The sequence below is a fragment of the Python bivittatus genome, unplaced genomic scaffold, assembly GCF_059951505.1.
Source record: "Python bivittatus isolate LINGU-HERP-01145 unplaced genomic scaffold, Pbiv_v1 ctg000700_np1212, whole genome shotgun sequence".
NCBI lineage: Eukaryota > Metazoa > Chordata > Lepidosauria > Squamata > Pythonidae > Python > Python bivittatus.
In genome coordinates, this window is record NW_028277098.1 from 61,909,569 (window position 1) to 61,929,708 (window position 20,140).

Genomic DNA, 20,140 nt, shown 5'->3' on the forward strand with positions numbered 1-20,140 from the left:
GCAAACAATGCTTTTATAATAATAAAACTGCAGTAATATCAAGCAGGAGTCTCAGCCTCTTGTGATGAGTCTTAAAATGTTAAATTGTTTGAGATCCTTCCTAAGTAGTTGAGTAAATTAAGGCTCATACACACAGTAGTTTCTCACATAGTTGTGTTCTGGGCTTCTCAAAAAAAAGGGGGGATCCTATTTCTCTCTCTCTAGACCAAAAAACCAACCCTATGACTTCTGCTTCTGAGAACGGATGCCCCCATAAATACCCTCAGCTTGGGAACTTAACTACATAAGCACATCTATCCTACCTTAGACTAGCTGAATGAGCCAGCAAAAGATAGCAAAAATATCCTGCAAATTTAGATTACGATAAATCGAAAGCACTGAATTCCTAAAATATGGCTCATTGGGACATGCACAATATTTGTTTTTATTGTGTTCTCAGGACGGTCAAAAGAAAGGGGAAAACATAGAGCAGAGATATATGACTGAAATTGAAAAGGGAATTGCCGAAAGCAAACATCCTGTGAAAATTAGAAAGATCCCTGGGGAACTGATAATCAGCAGGGTGAAGAATATTATTGTCTGCATTACATTGTAAGGAATAGAGGACCAGTTTTTTGGTGTCCTATACTAGTAAAGATGTATACAAAGCAAAGCATTTTCTTTCATGAGTGTGACCATGCTATTTTAATGAAATACCATTCACAAACATCTGGTCTATAGGCAATAGACTAAAGGCCAAAGAAGTGATAGACAATTCTTCTTTCATGTGTTACTCAAGTGAGAAATTGCTAAAGAATCCAGAACCTTTTTTTAAGTTGGAATGCATTTTTTCTACATTATCTAGTTTACTAACTTCTGTTCTAACCTGTTCACCAGCTGGTGTTGGAAAGCCGCAGTCCATCTGGAATGTAAAAATTTCATCTAACAATAACTGGGCAAACATCACCTGGAACCATACATTTGATGCTGACACTGAATTTGTGGTTGAGTATAGCAACAGTAAGCATTGGGGCTGTGGGAATGTTGCTGAGTGTTTAATGCACTGCAGGTCTTGTTTTCTCTTAGAGTTTTATTTCAATCAGTCTTTATGGTTCTGTATTTGTTGATGCTTTTGATGACTTTAGGCTGATGAGCCAAACCGTATTGTAGTGTTGGTTCCAGAAAATACTTGTCACTCATACAATTTACTGAATGTACAACCCTAAAAATTGCACCTAGCATGACTGAATATAAGTATTTGATGTAATTTTGAGAAGATTTGTACAATGTCTTGTGCACAGTTTGAAATATCCCTGTGCATTCCATTCAGATGATTACTACACGGCCAAAGGGAAACCTATCTGTCATTCTCTGGAATTCTTTTAATTTGTACTACAGTTATAAATATATATATATTTATGGAAATTTGCTGCCCAGAAACACTTTTAAGATCTGCAGTTATAATAATGATTTAAATTTATACATTCATCAATCTAGTCCAGTCATTATAAGCCAAAGGTTTTCCATGAATTTAAGCAGTTCTATAGCGTTACAGATCCATGTCCAACTATTTGGACATGGATTTCATATTCGGATTCCTCTGTATGGTTTTAATAAGAGTATAGAAGTTAAATTTCTCCTCGACCTTTGCAAGCTGTAGATCAATTAAAAAACAACACGTCAAGTCCATTATGAAAGTGTTGTCAGAGGAAGGTTTATGGATATTATTTGGCACTTGGAAGTAGCAGGAGGCTGTGCCAATACCTTCCTATCCAAATAATAAATTTCTCAGAATCTGTGTGGAAATGTGCCCCTTTTTCCAGGTAGAGGTTTTGTTTTTTGTTTTTAGTTTTTGCATTTCTGGATTTGGTTGCAATCACAGAACCGGTAGTACAAGAATCTTCCATCTGATTGTATCCTAAGGATGCTGAAGCGGGTGCTTAGGTTAGTGAAATGGTGTCTAGAAAATTGATTCTGCAAGTGGTGTGCGCTAGTCTACCAAACTCTTGTAAACAAACCCTTGATCTTTGAATTGGGTGGTGTCTCAAACCCTGGATGTTCATCTTGCTGAAATATTTTAGTCGGTCAGCAGTTCTCTTCAATATGATCATGCATCAGGCTGGTAGCCCAACTTGATGCTTGACCACATAGTAATCTCTTCTTTTCTGTTTAGCTACCTTTGATATGAGATTTCTGTTTCCCAGGTAACAAAACAGTGAAATCTTCCCCTGCTAAAGGTTTTCTGGAGCTGAGTGATCTGATTCCTGGTGAGAAGTATGTAGTGCGGGTTTTTCTCAAAGGCAATGAGTCTGTCTTCTCAAGTGAAACGTTTCATACAAGTCCAGGTGAGATGAAGCTCAGCCTCCATGTGCTACATTTGAGGATGCGTTCCGTTCCAAGCTTTCTGCTTTTTTTGTGCTGCTGCTTCAGACGGAAGGATGAAGGCATGCATGAAGAGAACTTCATCCATTCTTTCAGTGATGCTGAGCCCTCTGCCCTTATTATACAATTATCAAAAAGTATCATTCTTAACCAGTATGTTAAGATTATCCTTTGCTTGCTTTAAACTGTCTCCATATAGCTTTTTATGAAACAAATTTATTTTTCAAGCAAGAAATCTTATAACAAGGACAGAGACCCATAATACCTAGACCTGAACAATAAATTCCATTGCTAAGGAATCAGATATCTGTTGCTACTGGCTTGTTTATGTTCATGCCTGAATGAGTGTGCGCTGTTCATTGTCGCATTGCATGTGCTCATGCAACACTTGGATATTTATGAAAAAGTTTGTGTTGGCTAGTACAAAATGATGGATAGGAGATCCACAGAAATATGTTGCATGTTCATACTAACTCATGGTCATACATTGTCATCTGAGAACTGTAGCAATTTACTTTTGCCTTGTATATTGCGTTGATATTGCCTTGTATCATCCGTTTGTGTCACTAAATTCTTTGTAGGGTTGCTTTCACATTGGTCCTTTCTTCTAAAGTTGCCATAATGTGTTTCCTCATTGTTAGAGAGTATATAGATACGTCATTCCAATGTGTTTTGTGTTATGTCCTCATATTTTTCAGCTCTTGTCTGTGAATTTGATGGCCGGGGGTGGGGGGAGGGATTAAAAAATGCAATGGAATCTATCCAATATGAGATGACAAAGTGGAATGGTGACTTCTCTGAGCTATTTTGCTGTTAGTCAAAGCTTCTAGTTTGTATTGCACAATAATTATAATACAACTTGGGAAATCGAAGCTGATTGATTAAGAGGTGACCCTCTATTTCTTAAACCGTGCTTATGAATAACAACACAGCTAGAATGTACAAGAGAGGTGCTTCTATAGATGGTTCCTAGCACTATCAATCAAAAGCTATGCTTTAGCTTTCCAGTCCTTCTTTCCTTTACAGATTTGTTGTGTCAAGAAAAAAATAGAAGAAGCAGTCAAAACATAGAAGGATTAGAAATTGTGGAAACATAGTGTTGGAAGGATCCATTTAGGCTGTTGAGTCCAACCTCCTGCTCATTACAGGGCTTAAAACAAGCCTAAGCAAGGATTATCCAGCTTCTGCCTGACTTACTCCAATACAGTGTGAAGAATTTGTTTTACACTTTTATTGAAAAGGCAGGAGGTTACAAGTAAGGCTCTTTCTCTGCTTTGTTTTCTGAGAGAAGCATTTCCTCATGCCCTGTGAACTCTGTAAGGCACATTCTTTAGTAGAATTTTGAACTGTAGGTCTCTTCATGGTATTCATAAGAACGATCTTTCAGTGATAATAGTTAAAGCTCTGAGACTTGCTGGAAATATTTTGCTGGTATTTGCACAGAATCAAACATACAAGTCCTATATTGGGTAGGTAATTTGTATCTTTATCATTTTGGTGCAATCACCTAATACTTCTTTGAAAGGAGATTCCATAATTCCTAAGGCATTATAATTTACACAATTGTTAGTATAAATGGGGAAAGCCAAAATACTAGGTGCTGCAGTGTTGCTTGCAAGAATCAGATTTTTAGAAAGTTACTGTGCACTCCTGCCTATTACTTGCAGATAAATCTCTGCTTCCCTGCCTGCTTTTCCTTTTTGGGGGGAAAGGGAAACAGATTTATTTTAAGTGTCATAAAGAGGTAATTTAAACTGTGGAATCTAGTCCATTCTTTTTTACTGTACCATTTGAGTACTATCTACATAAAAAAAAAAAAAAAACCAGAGCTTACTAAAACAAAAAAAAACCTAGGAATTTTCCATTATGCAGTGATGGACCTCCAAGATTTAATCCTCTGATGTATCCCAAATGATTTCCTGAATCACTTGGTTTTAGTGACCTCATTTTTCTTTGCAGTGCCCTCCTGTCTTCCCCCCCCGCCCCTTCCTGGCAAAATGCCTCTGATATGAGAACAGACCACCCCTATCATACCTCCTTCACATCTGTGGCAAGAAAGCACTGCCCATTTTCTTTTGCTTATTTTTTTTTAAATCTCCATTGTAGACATTGCTCTGTGCTTAGTTTATTGTCTGTTCACATCAATAATCTACACTCTTTTCTCTGCTAGCAGTACCAAGGCATTGGAATCAGCAATAAATGGGAGTAGAACAAGAACTCAGTGTTATATAAATATAGCTGGATACAGAAAGAGCACAGCCTTCCCTGATTTATAAATATAATGATAAAGATATAAAATGTGTCTTGATACCCTATATTATATATGGTGCAAAGTATGATTGATTATATTGTTGCTTTGTTGGCTTCATACGTTTACTCTTTTAAAGTCTGTGTTACAATAGGCAGTTGATGTGTCAATTTATACTCCTACAGAACCAGCATGATGTTATTTTCAGAATTATATCATAGATTGCTATTTATACAATACTTTGATCCATTGCTAACTAACCTCAGATGACTATTTTTCATACATTCAACTTTGAATTCAGATTTTCAAAACTGGAGGAGGGATTGGAAAGTGGATTCTAAAGTCCAGTCGCTTGACTTGAATGTCTTTAAGTGACTTGAATGTCTCAGACTAACCTTGGTAAACCTGATGGTTTTCCAGTGGGCCTTGGGGAATCTCCTGGCAGTATAGTTGGAGCCCAGGGATTGCTTTGATCCACTCTTTGAAAAGAAAGAAATGAAAACGTCGTCGTTTGCTCAGCTGAAGGCAAAAGAGCTTGGTGCCATGAAGATGCCCCCTCAAATGAGAAAGCTTCGAGACTATTTCAGCTAAATGCAGGAGCTTGGAATGTTTCCCCCAGTCTTAATTATTCCCCTGATGTGATATAACACTGGTCCTGGCCCCTAGACATCTATGTGTTGGCTAAGATGTCAGTGCTGATAAAAGTATGCATGAGCAGGTTTTGCAAAGACAGACAACTGTGCCAATACACAGACAGTGAGTGGAAAGTGTTAATATTGTGTCCAACATTAGGAGGAAGGGTTGAAGCATGGCACCATTCCCTGATAAAGTCACTTAGCCTTTGAAGAAAAGTTAGGTGGAGCTTATTCTAAAATTTACTCTGTAGAAGCGTTACCAATGTTACATCACTATACAGGACCATCAGACAGTGCTTTTCCTACTTGTATGAGGTCTTCTTTACATTGGGCCCAATTATGATCTAAGAGAAAAATTAGTGGCTGCTCTGGCTTTAAGACTTTTTAAATAACACTTATTCATTCCAGATAGGAATAAGTTACTAGACTTCGATTGTAATGTATTTGTTCTGTTTAACTGATCTTATCTAACTGATCCAATCTCCCCCTTGAGCCACAAATACAGGCAGTGCTGCAGTGTGTATGGCTTTCTGTTTTGATCTCTATCTCAATATTCCTCTAAAAATGAAGAGTTCCCCCCCGTCATTTCCCCCCTCCCCCAAAAACAGCTAAAACAAGCTGTTCTGAAGATAGGTGAGGATCACAAGGCTGGTCAATTAATAAATCATAGTTAAATAGGATAGAACAGCTGCATTGTATGTGTGCTGTGTTGTAGTTTCAGTATTGCCTGAGCGCAGGTTTTTGTGAGAGAATATGCTGAGAGAAATATTTCATGGTTGTAACAGCACTTTTTTTTTTTTTTTTTTTTTGCTTCATCTGGCACTTTAGCTTATCTGAACTGTTAACCTTGAGTCTCTTAAGATTAATTCTTTCAGTTGAAAGCTTTTCTATATTTGCATCATTAACAGAATCACCTTTGATTCCCAAACCTTTAAAATAATTCTGTATTCCCTTTCTCCCCATTCTGTAGATTCAGTTAGCCTAATGCAAGCTTCAGGTCCATGCAATTAATAACATACTCCTTCCATTAGATAAACTGCATCACTTCAAAGTTCCCTTTGCCCCATATTGTTACAGCTTTTAACAGGAAATGGTTCTGCACAGTATATTCGCTTCTGGTAGAAGCAGGGAAAAGGTCAAAAATCAAAGGCCAGGAGGTGCCCCTGATGTTTTGGGGGGTTGATTTAATTATACTTTTGGAAAAGCATCCTCTAGTAATGTTGAGGCAGAGTTTTCGAGTGCATTCAACAGACCAGTCTCTTCCTATTTCTTTGACAACAGAACATAGGTTTCTTCTTTATATCAAATGAAACAATTTATCCTGCTAGCTCAGAAGTTCTATCCACCCAACAGCTCTCCTATCACAACTGAGCACAGTCTCTTAATCACAGTGGCCAGAGGTGGAATTTAGGGCTTCTGCAAGCAAAGCACATGGTATACAGACCTGTAGCCAACTTATGAATCATCAAACAAGTAGGAGGAAGCTTATTTAAAAAAAAAAAAAAAAGTATAGGGAGCAGACAAAATTTAAGTACCCCACTACCACTGATCAACGGTCCCATCTGAAGCTTGAAATAGTAAGAATGGGTCTTTTTGTAATTGACAGCTTGATAAGGCCTGAGAACATTATGGCAAGGCTGGAACCAAGGGCAGCTATACAGCTTAGAACTGGGTATTTCTTCTGGGTCTGCGAGATCAGCGTCTTGAGCAGATAAAGCTGGAGCTAATAAGCAGAAACCAGAAAGAACCACCTTGTTGATTAGTCACAAGTATACTTATTCTTTTTTTTCCCCCAAATAATTTTTTTTTTTTGCTTTATAAGATGTGAATAATACATTATAAAATACAGATATTAATTGGGTACAGTAGTGTTTATGCAATATAAACTAGACATTGTTAACACTATAATGGCTTAGATATGTTGAACCTTTAAAAATAAAGAGGAAAAAAGTTTACATCAATGTTAAATGTTATTTCTAAAATGTCAGTAAACATAAGGTTGCTTGAATTGTACAACTGAAGCTAAGAATGGCATTGATAGACAATTGCAAAATGCATTAAATTATTTTATTATATAAAAAGGTTTCTATCTTTGGGCTTAATGCTTAATAGTAAGGTCTTCACTACTGTTATTTATTATTATTACCATTCTTGCTTGAATTAAGTTAAACTTCTGTTGCAAATATATGCTGTTAATTTTGCCATTGGTGTACATTCTCCAAGTTTAAGAGCCCAATCAGGTATCATTGGTATTGTACCTTTCTTCCAATGTTGGGCAAAGTTTATTCTTGCAGCTGTGAGCATGTATTTCAATACATTATTTTATTTCTTATTAATGTATTCTGGAATTATACCTAGTTAAAAAAAAAAAAAACAACCTGTGATTTCGTTTCAAATTTAGCTTCTAAAATTCTCTGGATGGTACCATGTATATCTTTCCAATACCTTTGAGGGGTTTTTTACATGTCCAGAAGTGCACATATTCTTATCAGTCCTGGCCTATCCAGAGATCTCATTGCCAGCTAACTGCAGAGGCCCAGGACCGTTAAGATTAGCCCACGGTCTCCTTAGGCAGCTGTCAGGATTCTAGCTGTCCAACAAGGTTCACCCCAACAGCAACATTACCTACTTCATCTGTATCTATTGCTGTGTAAACCAAAGGGAACCCATTAATTTTCCAAGGACCCTGTCTAACCTGGCTAACCCTACAGTTAACTATTGTATCTTGTTTACTTAAGAAGGACACAGAAACACTGTGTTTCTACTTTAATCCTTCAGAGACTAGGCATATATTTATTACTAGTAGTAGTAATTTTATGATGAGGGTGGTGGTTTTCCAGCTTTGAAGCAAATCTGAAGCTGATGTTATGTGAAGGTAGGAAATCAAATAAGTTTTATTCACATCTAACATGCACATGGCATATGTGGATAGAGATAAAAGCAAGTGGCCTCTGGGATATTTGCATTTTTCCTGTAATCAAACTCTTGTTGTTAGTAAGTATTACAGAACTTAGCACTTAAAGTAAGTAAGCCCAGAGAGTGTGTGAAAAGGTCTGCTAGCTATCTATGTAGACTTCATTATAATATTGGCAGAACTTCAGTTCTCTATGGCTGCAATAATCTTCCATTAGTGCTATTCAGGATATTTTTAATTTATTGTAGATACCTTGAAAGCTGCTTATACATGTTACTTCCTACTGGTGTTCTGATGAAGCCATTAGGTTCTGGTCTAATAGCACAATTCTAGTTTAATTCATGAGGAAGAAAGATTCTCATTGATTTTCAAGTCATGAATTCAGCCATTAAGGCTTTTCGCAGTTTGATCCAAGTGAGTCATCTGTGTGGTAGGGCTTTCATACAATCTTGATGAGTTGTGCTCTTTTATGAAGCTTGAAACTACACTATATTGTTGAAAGTGCTCTTTGTTTTAGAAACCTAACACTATCTTTGCCCAAGAAAATGAAGTGCTACAAGAACTAGGAATTGATATTAAGTTCCTGTTCATATAAAATTGACTTTATTTAATCATTCCTGTTATTTACTATTTAACAGATTATCTAGCAAATTTTATTTCATTAAGTGGGTAGACACTTATATTTTCCTTTTTCGTGTGAAACAATTCACAAAGCAACTCAAATTATTAGAAGCTGACTTCCTATCAGCTTTCTTTGTACCATCCTGAAAATGTGGAAAATCTGTAAGGAATACCATAAGGCAGTAAATGTTCATTCTATAGCTGACCATAGGGAAGTGCAAGTAGCCTAACCTGATCAAACCCTTAACCCCTTAGGTAATCTGGAGCAATTTCCTCCACCTGGAGGAAAATAAAATAGTCCCCCTCATTTTTTCAGTACATGCTCTGTACAGTTGTCTGGTTGCTTGTAAGAGAGAGAGAGAAAAAAAGATTGATTGATTGATTGATTGATAAGAGGGGAAGTTTTATGGTTGCAAAGACACATTCCCTGTTACACTTAAAAGCCTCTTTGAAAGCTATGGAAGTGAATTTTGAATCTGGAAAGCACAGTATGGTGAGAGTTTCCACCGGTGGAAAAATGACCCATCTACAAGCTCTGCAGGGCAAAGGGAAAACCAGCTTTACTCCATTTTCAAATAAATGATCATAGAGCCAAATGTAAATTGACTCCCAAACTAGCTGACATTATAAGATTGAACAAGTGCAGAGTTGCTTCTGAAATGATGCAGCCCTCATCTAGAGGCACCCTTACTTTGCTCCAAATTCCTGTCCTGAATGTTTGCTCCATTTATATCATAATCTAACTAAATTCTACCATTTCAGATCTGATTAAAGTGTTTTCTTCTTTGTAACACTTTGCAAAACATCTTGAGTTGGATACCGAGTAACTTATACTATAGTTCCTTTGGGAATAATGGGGCAGATTATAACTAATTCTGATGTCCATCAACATATTGGAGATGTTAAAGGCATGAATACACTTTGGCAAAGATAGTAGCTTTAAGCTCAAAAAGCTCAGATGAATGTGAAAATGAACGTCTGCGGGGATTACAATAGGTGCATGATGACACTGTCATGCAACACCCACAGTTTCCATACTCACCTTAGAGTATGTGTGACGCAAGTAGGTAAATGCTGCATTTCCGTGGTGATCTCAGTCTGGTTTGTTACAGACACCACTGAATGTGAAGGTTGTAGAATTGTGTAACTTCTGGAATAAAGTGACAAACCATGTAGTAATGCAGTATTATGCTTTTTTTTTTTTTACATAAATGTCACCCTGCGCCACCCAAAAATAGTATTAATGAAATAAATCAACACTGGGTGGTCAGCATCCAATAAAGCATCTGCCAAGCCCCAGTTATCATAATGGCCTTCTCATACCAATGGAGTGGTGCCACTCATTTTTGTACTAATGGGAATTGGCAGTCATGTGCAGATGGCTTACTCCAGGCCATTACCTTGATACGTTGGGACTCGCTAGGCAGTAAGAGCTACAGGGAAAAATGAATCACATACAATTGCCTCATAGGGGAACATTGGTTTCTATTCCTAGTTGTCTCAATGCCCTCTTTTAGCCATTTATTTTTCTCTTCCGATAATATAACAGTCACTATGTTGGAATGTGGTGGGGAGAACAAATGGCACAGTAGTAGAAAAAAAGGGGGAAATCTTCCACTGCTTTCAGGGCTTACTCTGCAGGGATAAAATCTTTCTAGAGTTTTACCAATATTTTTGAATTTCTATAAGATTCTGGTGGCAGTTTGATTTTAATAATTCAGTATTAAGCTGACGGAAAGGCCAAGATTCAGCAGAGGCAAGATGAAAGAGCATAACTTGATTAAACATGATATTCAAGTGCTATAAGGGATTTCTTTTAATTCTCATCCCACTTACAATATTCAGGGCACTGAATGATGTGTTGGAATGATTTAAAAAAAATATATTAATATTTCTTTTATCTGTGTACTGGATGAAACTAAGCCTTCGCTTGGAGAACTTCACACCCTCTTTTGAGGGATCAATGACATTTTCCTTTACTGTAAAGAGAGATCAATTCTGTTATCCAACTGTTTTTGGGGTTGTTGTCCCCCCCCCCCGGCTTCTTCTTTATATACCTTACTTGGTTAGACATGTATTTTTCTTCCCTACTTTTTCACCATTGTTGGAGTGGATCTATACTGTGGCTGTTAGATGTTGGATTGTGGTGCAGAATACAGAATAAATTACAGATTTATTACATACAGAATAAATCTTTGTGCACACAGACATCACGTGCTAACTCATACATACTGAAGGGGCATGGTTATCCAGGAACATCAGTCCTAAAATATGAACACTGGAAATCAATGGGACAAGAAGGATCAAATAACCTTGGCTTGATCATTTAATTTATCGCTACTGTGTGGATCAGTTCTGTTCTATTAACTTTTCTTTTTCAACTCCTTCAAATAGCCTATACTAAGAATCAAGGGGACATTGCAACTCAGGGCTGGTTTATTGGACTGATGTGTGCCATCGCTCTCCTGGTCCTGATTTTGCTGATCGTTTGCTTTATTAAGAGAAGCAGAGGAGGGAAATATCCAGGTAAGAGAAATACGTATCTGTTGGTATAATGCTCTTTATTTGATTTATTTTGAAATATATAATTCTGAATCTAATTAATTTTTCTAATCTGAAAGCTCTGGAAAGATTTATTCTCATAACCACTGAACAACTGGGACACTAAAAAAGAATTAATTTTATCAAAGCAGGATAAAAAGGGGATTTCTTGCTAGATAGGGATGGCTTCTTCCCTTATGTATATTAAGATTTGATTGAATTTATGATGATTATAAAACTGTTCACTTATTTTCCGGAATAAATATTCTACCTTTTGGAAAGGAGTTGAATTAATTATTTTAGCTACTATTTTCATTCTTTTATATTTTGTTTGGACTTTTAATCACCTTGTGTGACTAGCTTCCTTATATTTTTATTTGTTTGCTTATTTAGAAATCAATTTTGTAAAGCTCCCTAAGTCATAATAATTCTGGATGGCATATAAGTTAAAAACACACCCAATACAATAAACGAGACAAAGAAGGCAATCACATAGGAATGGACATGGCCAACGTAGTCATACAAAAAGCACATACCGCCTCAAAAGCACATAACCCCACTATCCCAGCACCTGGGGGAAGAACCAGGTCTTCAGGGCTCATTGAAAGAACAGCAGGGCTGGGACTAACAAAACTCCAGGGCAACATTATTGCAGAAGACAGGCACTGCAACAGAGGAGGTCACGCATAAAACCCTGTTTAAAAGTTGGAACCTGGAGCTTGCCGCTCTGTTGGATTTTACCAGATGGGTAGAAAGAATGGGAGAGAGGTGGTACTTCAGATAGCCAAGTCCTATGCCATGAAGGGCTTCATGGGTCACAACCAGCACCTTGAATTGCACCCAGAAATCAGTGCAGCTTGCACAGCAGAGGTATTACATAGAGGAACTGAGATACACCCATAACTGCTTGTGCTGCCACATTCTGGGCCAGCTGCAGTGGTCTTGAAGCGCAGCCCCCTATACAGCACATTGCAGTATAGGCAGGATACATGTTGAAATAATACCTAAATGCAATGTTTATTTATATGAGGAAAGGTCTTAATAGTATATGTCTTCCTGCATTATTTTGAATTATATGATACGGTTGTGCAAAGATTTCCATATTCTCTCCCTAACCCTAGGAATTTCTTGAATGGAACCATTTCCTGAAAGTTGCATAAAATGGTTGTGATGTGGAAATTGCATAGCATTAATTGCTCAATATCATTCTAGTGTACATGAATGATCAGCTAGTTATCTAGAAACAAAAATATATATCTTTATACCCAAGAAATAAGTCCCAGCCTGCAGTAGGCAATATGATTCTTGTTAACTCTTAAATCTGAAGCAGTCATGATGTGGAACAGTCATAATGTGTTCTTCCAAAGGGATTTTTTTTTTATGATGATGATTTAATGAATCTGTGAAAAATTCTACATTTTTTGTTAGAGGAGTTACACTGGTGGGGGAAGGAACATTTAACCTCTTTTTCTTGTGCTCCTTTCCCTGTCAAAACTATATAGTCTCTTATTTGCTAAATTATAAGGATTAGAACAATAATACAGATTTAAATTATGCATCTGAATATATATCTGGGCAGAGAAAATGATATGATCTATCAGCTGGAAACACATATATAAATCTCAAATACCATTTCCACTACAAAAAAAAAGGAGATTGCCTCTTAGATCATATTCCTTTTTCATTTATTCTTCCCATCATCATTTGTGTGTATTTCTTCTAGGAATTTAGGATAATTAACAAAGCAAACATTGTAATTACCAGTTAAAAGCATTATTTCATTTTACAATATAATCAAAATGAAAACTTAAGAACAAGCAGCAGACAATAACACATCAGCTATTAAAATGTTTTAAATATTTGAAAAAAGAGACAAAATATATGTGTCTGTTCAAAATACAGAAATTGTGTTAAGCCAATAATAGGTTTATCAATAAGAAGTGTCTATATGACTTGAAGATGAACTTAACATGTCAAAGGTGGTTAGAAACCCTCATTTTTTGCAAAGGCTATATCTTTCTGCCCCCAGATGCATTGCAAAATTCCGCAAGTAGCTAGGTTTGTCTGGAAGCTCTTCTTTCAGAACATGATAGTGGTCTGCTTAAACATTTCTGTAGCAATCTGAGTGTGCAGAAGTAATCCTATACAGGCCTATGGAGCCACATTAAAATTGCAGACCTATCGGCCTTGAAAAAATATCCCAGAAGCCATCACATTTAGCAGCAAAGGAAGTCTGTAGCAGCCAATGGGGAGTTCCTAGTTTTGGCTTTTCAAAACCAGAGTGCGGGAGAGTAGGGAAAGATGAAATATAGCGGTGCTTAAAAGTTTGTGGACCCTTTTGAATTTTCAATATTTCCACAGAAATATGACCTAAAACGTGATCTGTTCTCCACACAAATCCTAAGACTAGATATAGAGAACCCAGTTAAACAAATGAATTAAAAGCATTATACTTGTTCATTGGGGAAAATGATCCAAAGCTACATAAGCATCACTGTAAGTGGCTGAGGCAGAAGGTTTAAGTTTCCTTCTGTGCACAGGATCGATCAGCATCAAAATCCTTGTGGTTATACTACTGCAAGCAAAAATCAGAAGATAAGCTGGTCCTTCTATATTTGATGCATCATGTACTTTGGCACTGAAACATTCAGGCTTGTAATCTGTAAGACATGCAAATGAAATTGGTGCTTTTGGGTTTTTAATTGTTTGCATATATTTTCACAGTGCGAGCAAATAAAGATGTGCCCCTGGATCCTGATGACCAGAAGGTAGATAATGGATCATTTGATTACAGGTATGTTTCTCACTCTGTGTGTATACTAGGCACTTGCTACCTATCTGCCATTACGAATAACTCCTTTCTAATTTCATTTTCATGAATTCACATTTTACTACCCTTTATTCTTCCAGTGTTACTTAAAATCTCTACCAAAAGAAGCACCAATCTATATATTCAGAGAATATAAAGATGAAATCTGCATTTTTAAAATTGGTCCACTGAAGGCTATAAGTGAGAGACAACCTGTATACATATGTAGCTATACATATACACACACATGCATGCACACAGAGACATATTTCCACACATCAGAACCATCCTCATGAAGGACATTGTTCCTCTAGGCTGTGTGAAACAGGGACGTTCAAATATACAATCCCTCATTGTCAGACTCTGGTAGCGTAGTTCCAATAGTTCTGTATCACCTGATTTATCTATACATGTACATGGGTTCTAATATCTTTTAAAATCTGAAAGGATAACACTGTGTTCTTAGCGAGAATTTAATCCTTTTTGAATGTTCAATGGTGAGTTCAGTGGGAATCATTACAGCAGATAAGAAAAGTAGGCACTGTGGGAGTGTTAGCAATTTCCAAAACCTTCTTTTGTCTATAGTGCAAAATCAGACATGAATAAAAACATATGCCTCCTTCTGCTAGTTCATACCATCCCCAGAAATGGGGAGAACAAACATTCGTCAGGTTACATCTTAAGAAGAAAAAGCCTACATTGGTAAAAGCCAGTGAGAAGCTTCACATTTCTGATTTTTTTCTTCCTGACAATTACAATGTTATCACTCGCAATACCATCACTAGTTCATGTAAATCAAAGACATCTTTTTAAGGACCACAGCCACTTTTTCTCTTGGTTCTTCAAAGCAAAAGTGTGTTCTTTGGCTGTTCACAGATGGGTCCTGCATTCAAGGTTTACATTTGTTTCACCTTTACTTCCAAAGAACTGAAACAGGTAACACTGCTACCGCTTGCTAAATTAACCATATTTTGTGAGTCTGTGTAACTTAGTGCTTCAGTCCCTTGCTTACCATTAAAACAAACAAAATGTCCAGCTATTCTAAAATTGTAGGACGATTTATTCAAAATACAATTGCTATTCCCCCCCCAATTCAATACTCATATGTTTCCAGAATTATTTTATTTCATAACTAACAGGAATAAAAATGATTAAAAGATTGTATTAAAATTGCAGAGCAAAGTCTGACATTGTATATAGGAAGCTGCTTAGACAACTGTCTGCAGGACTTTGAAAAAACAACAATGTATAAACCTTGTAGTGTAAAATCACATTAATTAAACTGCTTGGTTAATTTGATAGCTGTGCCTTTTAAAAATCAGAGTTGCTCTAATAATGGCCATTCCAAACTTGTTCCCCTTCTTGAGTTGTTTTTAAACAGTGAGGTCACAATTCCAAAATATACTAATAATGATTAGGAATACTCCAGGCTACTTACAGCAAAAAATAATAATAATAATTTGGGTCAATGTAATTTTAAATTACTACCCTTTCCCCATATATTCATTTACTAGTTTGAGTAAATGAAAGGGGCATATAGATAGATTGTTAAAACATCTGGGAAGTACCATGTATCATTAATGAATTATCAAGACAAAAGTATACTCTAGTATTCTGAGTTAATCTGAAAGACACTATCTTGACCCATGGGATGTAAACAAATGGAAGCTGCACACTCAATGTTACATTATGACAAAAGGACAGAGTAGCACAGAATGGATGAAGGGTGGATAAAGATCCCCCTAATACCAGCCATCAAAAACTTTGATCCTGAGATGAATCCTCATTTTGCAGAAGTATTTAGCATTGTGAATGCCTAAATGGCTGGGGAATTCTGGGAATTGAAGTCCACACATCTTAAAGTCACCAGGGTTGAGAAACACTGGCATATACATATCCCCAAATCTACTCCGTGCGTCAAAGGCCTTCTGGAATTAGAATTGCACAGGGCAAAATATGATAGCGAAGGAAGGTCCCATTTCACAAGCAGAAGTGCTCTGACTTACTATCTCCTTGCCAAAACATAGTACAAGTGGTGTGGCCTTGCTTCTTGAAAAAGAATGTGTGGAGCACTCTTGAAAAAAATGCACGTGGGTGAAGTACAATATTGTGTCTTCATTGTATGGCAGAATAAAGATTGGGTCAGTGACACAGAACAAATTCTCAAAGTTAAAAACTGCCTGTTTTGAATAATTACTAAAGCATTCTTATTATTGTTTTTGTTGTTATTATTTGTCCTGATTATTAGGAAACTATCTGTAGTAATAAAATCTGGGCTGAGTTGAATATTTGTCTACAGCAGTGAACTGACTGAATTGTTTTATTTTAGAAATATCAGTTTACTATTAGTGCAAGAGAAAAAAGCTGTGATATAAAACATTGCACTTTCTTCAACTGGAGCCCTGGAAAGAATGTGTGGAAACAAAAAGGCTTCTTTGTTGTTTTTCCCCCAAACACGGCTGCACAACTTAATGCAGGGTGTTAAAAAACTGACACATCCCCTAAGAAATCAGAATCAAAGAGAAAATGGCCAGCTGACAGAGAAGTGTGGCTAATTAAGATTCATGGCCACTGAGATGTGATGGATAGCATTTGAAAGTGAACAGGATCTAAGCTGGCATATTTTCTTTATTGGTTCTCTTCCTAATTCACAGAAGTATGTCTGATACACTCTCATCATATCCTTCAAACTGTACGCATAAAGCATTCCAATGGCCACAGGCTATAATTAAGAGACATACTGTCATTTCTTTCTACTCTGCTGCCAGACTAATAGTCTCCTTACGCGAAGAATAAGCTAAAAAGTCTTTAGCCTTTAATAGCACTCCATTCTAGCAATCATCTGATTGGAGAGAGAGAAAAGGAAAAGGCATAGCTAAAACCTTATACCCACTGTACTTATTCAATCTTCCTTCTCCCTTCACTCTACATGTATATCTGTGTCAGGCTCCAAATTGGCCTAATCCTGGTATTTTCAGCTGCAGTGCCAATTTCGAGACACAGAAAATGGGATTACTTTCTACAAGGCATGGTAATAGAGGAACCAGAACACTGGCAATGCTTATTAAAGGCTAGAGGACTTACTTTCACCCAATCTCTTTTGTTCCCTGATTTGGCAAGTGATTTCATATGAACTCAGATAGCACTTCTGCACTGGAGTGATTTTTGTGACTAGTTCCTGGCACCTACAGATATTCTGAAGATGGAGATATTCTGATAATAGATCTGTTACTTGATTTTCAGGATTCTTCCTCCTCATAATGCTAATCAACCCTGTTGTCTTTAAAGGAGGATGGGGAGTCTGTCTCGAACTCACTGAAAATTTTCTAAGAAACAAACAAATGTGTTTCGTTCCTGTTTCCCACTTTATTTCTGTATGTGCAAATTTCTGTATGAATATACAAAAGAGGTGGGTTTTCCCCTCTAGATCTATGATATCTCCTTTCCTTCCAGTCTGCTCATCTAAAACTCTCTCTGTGTTCTGTGTAAAACACAGAATTCTTTTCTTTTTCTCCTTCCTCTTTTGCAGAGCTGAACATTTTCATCTAAGGCTGACCCCTTTCCTGAAGGCATATCTTTTGCAAGAGCATGCTTTGTTTTGCATCTCTGAGAGAGTGTGACTGACTAAAGCCTTCAGACCTAGTGGCTTGTTTAGTTGGACTAAAATCACTAGAATGAGGCCATGTCTGGAGTGGAAATGTTGGTAGTCTTGCCACCACTGCTCAGTTCCTGGGGAGGGAGGAGGGTATCGTTGTCATTTATCAACAACTACGTAGTTGCTTTTTTTTTATTTTAGTGCACACACTCAACAGTTTGTGTTCTAAATTGGCTTTCATTTGGTACTTTAAGATGCATAGTCCTGCCAGAAAGTTGTTGTTGTTGTTATTATTTAACAGTGATTCCTGAAATTCAAGCCTATGTTATTTTGCTCTCTGATCAGGCTCTTTTTGCTTCTCTCCCTGTTTTATTTTCATCTGTTCTTGTCCTTTTCACCTTATCCTTCTACATGAACCATGAAGGTCTCTTGAAAGGTAGGACTGTCCCAAACCCTTGCACACACCTTTTTTCAGCAATTCTAAACATACCTTAATTTCTAACTCCCTTCCCTGTTTTTGTTCCAACAGTTTTCATCTAACAGAGTTAAAGAGTAATTTCTTTCTTCTTTTGAGATTCAGGTGTCCTGTGTCCATAGAGTTGCATTCTGACTAGACTCAAAGCCAATGCCATATCCAGTTCGGTTGCAGTGGCCTTAGCTTCATTCCTTTTTCTTGCCTAATATTTATATGTGCAGTGGGAATCTGCACAGCTGAGTGGTGATTACTGTCATGAAAAAGGGTCTATTGGATTTGGGGCTTTTGGTAATTCCATATTATCTGATAAGCTACTGGTATGATCTGGCCATAATATTTTAAAAGCAATTGTAGCTGATTTCACTCACTGGGCAGTGAAACAAAAGAAGTATGGCTAAGAAGAAGCCAGCAGCTTCAGTAGTTCAGACTGAAGGTCTTTCACTGACACATTATTCATTCCAACATAATGCAACTCTTGAACATGATGTTCCTAAACCAATTTGACTTGGGGCTTGGTTTATTTAATATATTAAATAAGCTGCAAGATTTATTTAATAAACACTTGGTATTTGTGTGTTGAAGGCTGAATGCACTTATTTTCCTAATGTATTAACAAGGCAGTAAAGTTACTTCTTTGGCTTGCAATCCAGAGAGCCATGTGCAGAACATCAGAGTATTTGGGGCATGCCAAACACCATTTCTTAAATCTGTTTTTCTAGCAGCTGAACATGCAGAACAGGATGACTTTATGGAAGAGGACAAAAAACAAAACACTGGGGTTCATACAGCATACTTTGCTGTGTGGTTCTCTGGATTCCAGGCTTTGGGAGACCAAAACAGGAAATCCCTTTAAAACTTTACTGCCATTAAATATGGAAGGGGAAATTTTTCATTGCAATTACATTTTATTTAAATACTTGTTTTAACTTGAAAATGTTAAAGATCTCAAACATCTCTGGCTTTTGTTATTCTTGCCTTATGCCCTCTTATACTGCTAAACCATTCTCCCCCAAGGCTCCTCTTACCAAAACCCTGGTAATGAAATTAACCTATGCTGTTACAAGCCTGTTAATCCATGCTTGCAAAACATGGGATTTACCATTTTCTAAAACATTCAAAAGCAACGTGTAGGCGCTTTTGAACATTGGCTCCCTCCAGAAGAAAAAGAAATTCCCCTTCTCATTGCAATAAAGAATGTTGTACCTGTGACTGCAAGTAGCCTAGAATGATTATCTGTGGCAACTCAGACCACATCAAAGCAAGATGCACCTTTCAATGCATGGTGATCTGTTGGACTCGCCATGACAAGAGGAAGCAATGGGCAGTGGCATTTCTGGAGACCACAAAATGTCATTTGTGATATTAATATACCTATTAATATTTGCACAACTTGTAAACCATTAGCGGTTTACATCTCCCATGAATATCCAGTAAAGCTGTTCAGCACTTCAGACTTAAAGACAAAAAGTGTTACAGAGTGCAGGGGTGTGCCTGCAAGTGCAGAAAGCAAGCTTGTCTTTTCCCAGGACCATGCTGCAGCTGTAGACAGCAGGCAATGATCCCAGGAAAAGAAGCTGCTGCTTTGAGGAGTTGCAGACAAGTGACTCTGTGTGGTCGAAAACATAGTTTTGCTGTTGAATCTGAAGTGCTGCATAGCCCTGATATCTAGTGGCCTGTGCTTTTTCATTGTTCCAGACAGATGACAGAATAGGTTTACAGTGGTAAAAGATATATGTAGCTCAGTGTTGGTTATAGGAGTTCTCTGAGCTTGGTTTTTCATTTGCGGGTATTTCATTACCTGACTACTGAAGGTGCTTCCTAGGTAGGTAATGAAACATCTGCAAATGAAGCCCCAGACTAGGTTTGGGTAAGTAGGCCCCTTATACATAATTGATAAGCTCGTTCTGATTGGCAGCTTTCAATATTTCACTTTTAAATTTA

At 37.1% G+C, this 20,140-nt stretch overlaps 2 protein-coding genes across 4 annotated transcripts in view; one reads left to right on the forward strand and one right to left on the reverse strand.

The window, feature by feature from the left end:
• NFASC (neurofascin) overlaps window positions 1-20,140 on the forward strand; it is a 185,876-nt gene that overhangs the window by 157,889 nt on the left and 7,847 nt on the right. Inside the window, exons 31-34 of one of the 2 annotated variants that reach the window (XM_088154175.1) lie at window positions 877-999; window positions 2,184-2,324; window positions 11,174-11,305; window positions 14,045-14,114. In XM_088154175.1, coding sequence (XP_088010301.1) covers window positions 877-999; window positions 2,184-2,324; window positions 11,174-11,305; window positions 14,045-14,114 — 466 coding nt within the window. The remainder of the gene's footprint in view (window positions 1-876; window positions 1,000-2,183; window positions 2,325-11,173; window positions 11,306-14,044; window positions 14,115-20,140) is intronic. The other variant, XM_088154176.1, reaches the window with a different exon arrangement.
• The window catches only part of LOC148214225 (uncharacterized), a 102,566-nt gene that overhangs the window by 53,432 nt on the left and 28,994 nt on the right, over window positions 1-20,140 (reverse strand). Inside the window, exons 2-3 of one of the 2 annotated variants that reach the window (XM_088154177.1) lie at window positions 9,822-9,929; window positions 4,332-5,088 (exon numbers count right to left, since the gene is read on the reverse strand). In XM_088154177.1, coding sequence (XP_088010303.1) covers window positions 4,995-5,088; window positions 9,822-9,929 — 202 coding nt within the window. In that variant the 3' untranslated portion in view covers window positions 4,332-4,994. Of the gene's footprint in view, window positions 1-4,331; window positions 5,089-9,821; window positions 9,930-20,140 lie in introns of those variants that run through there. The other variant, XM_088154178.1, reaches the window with a different exon arrangement.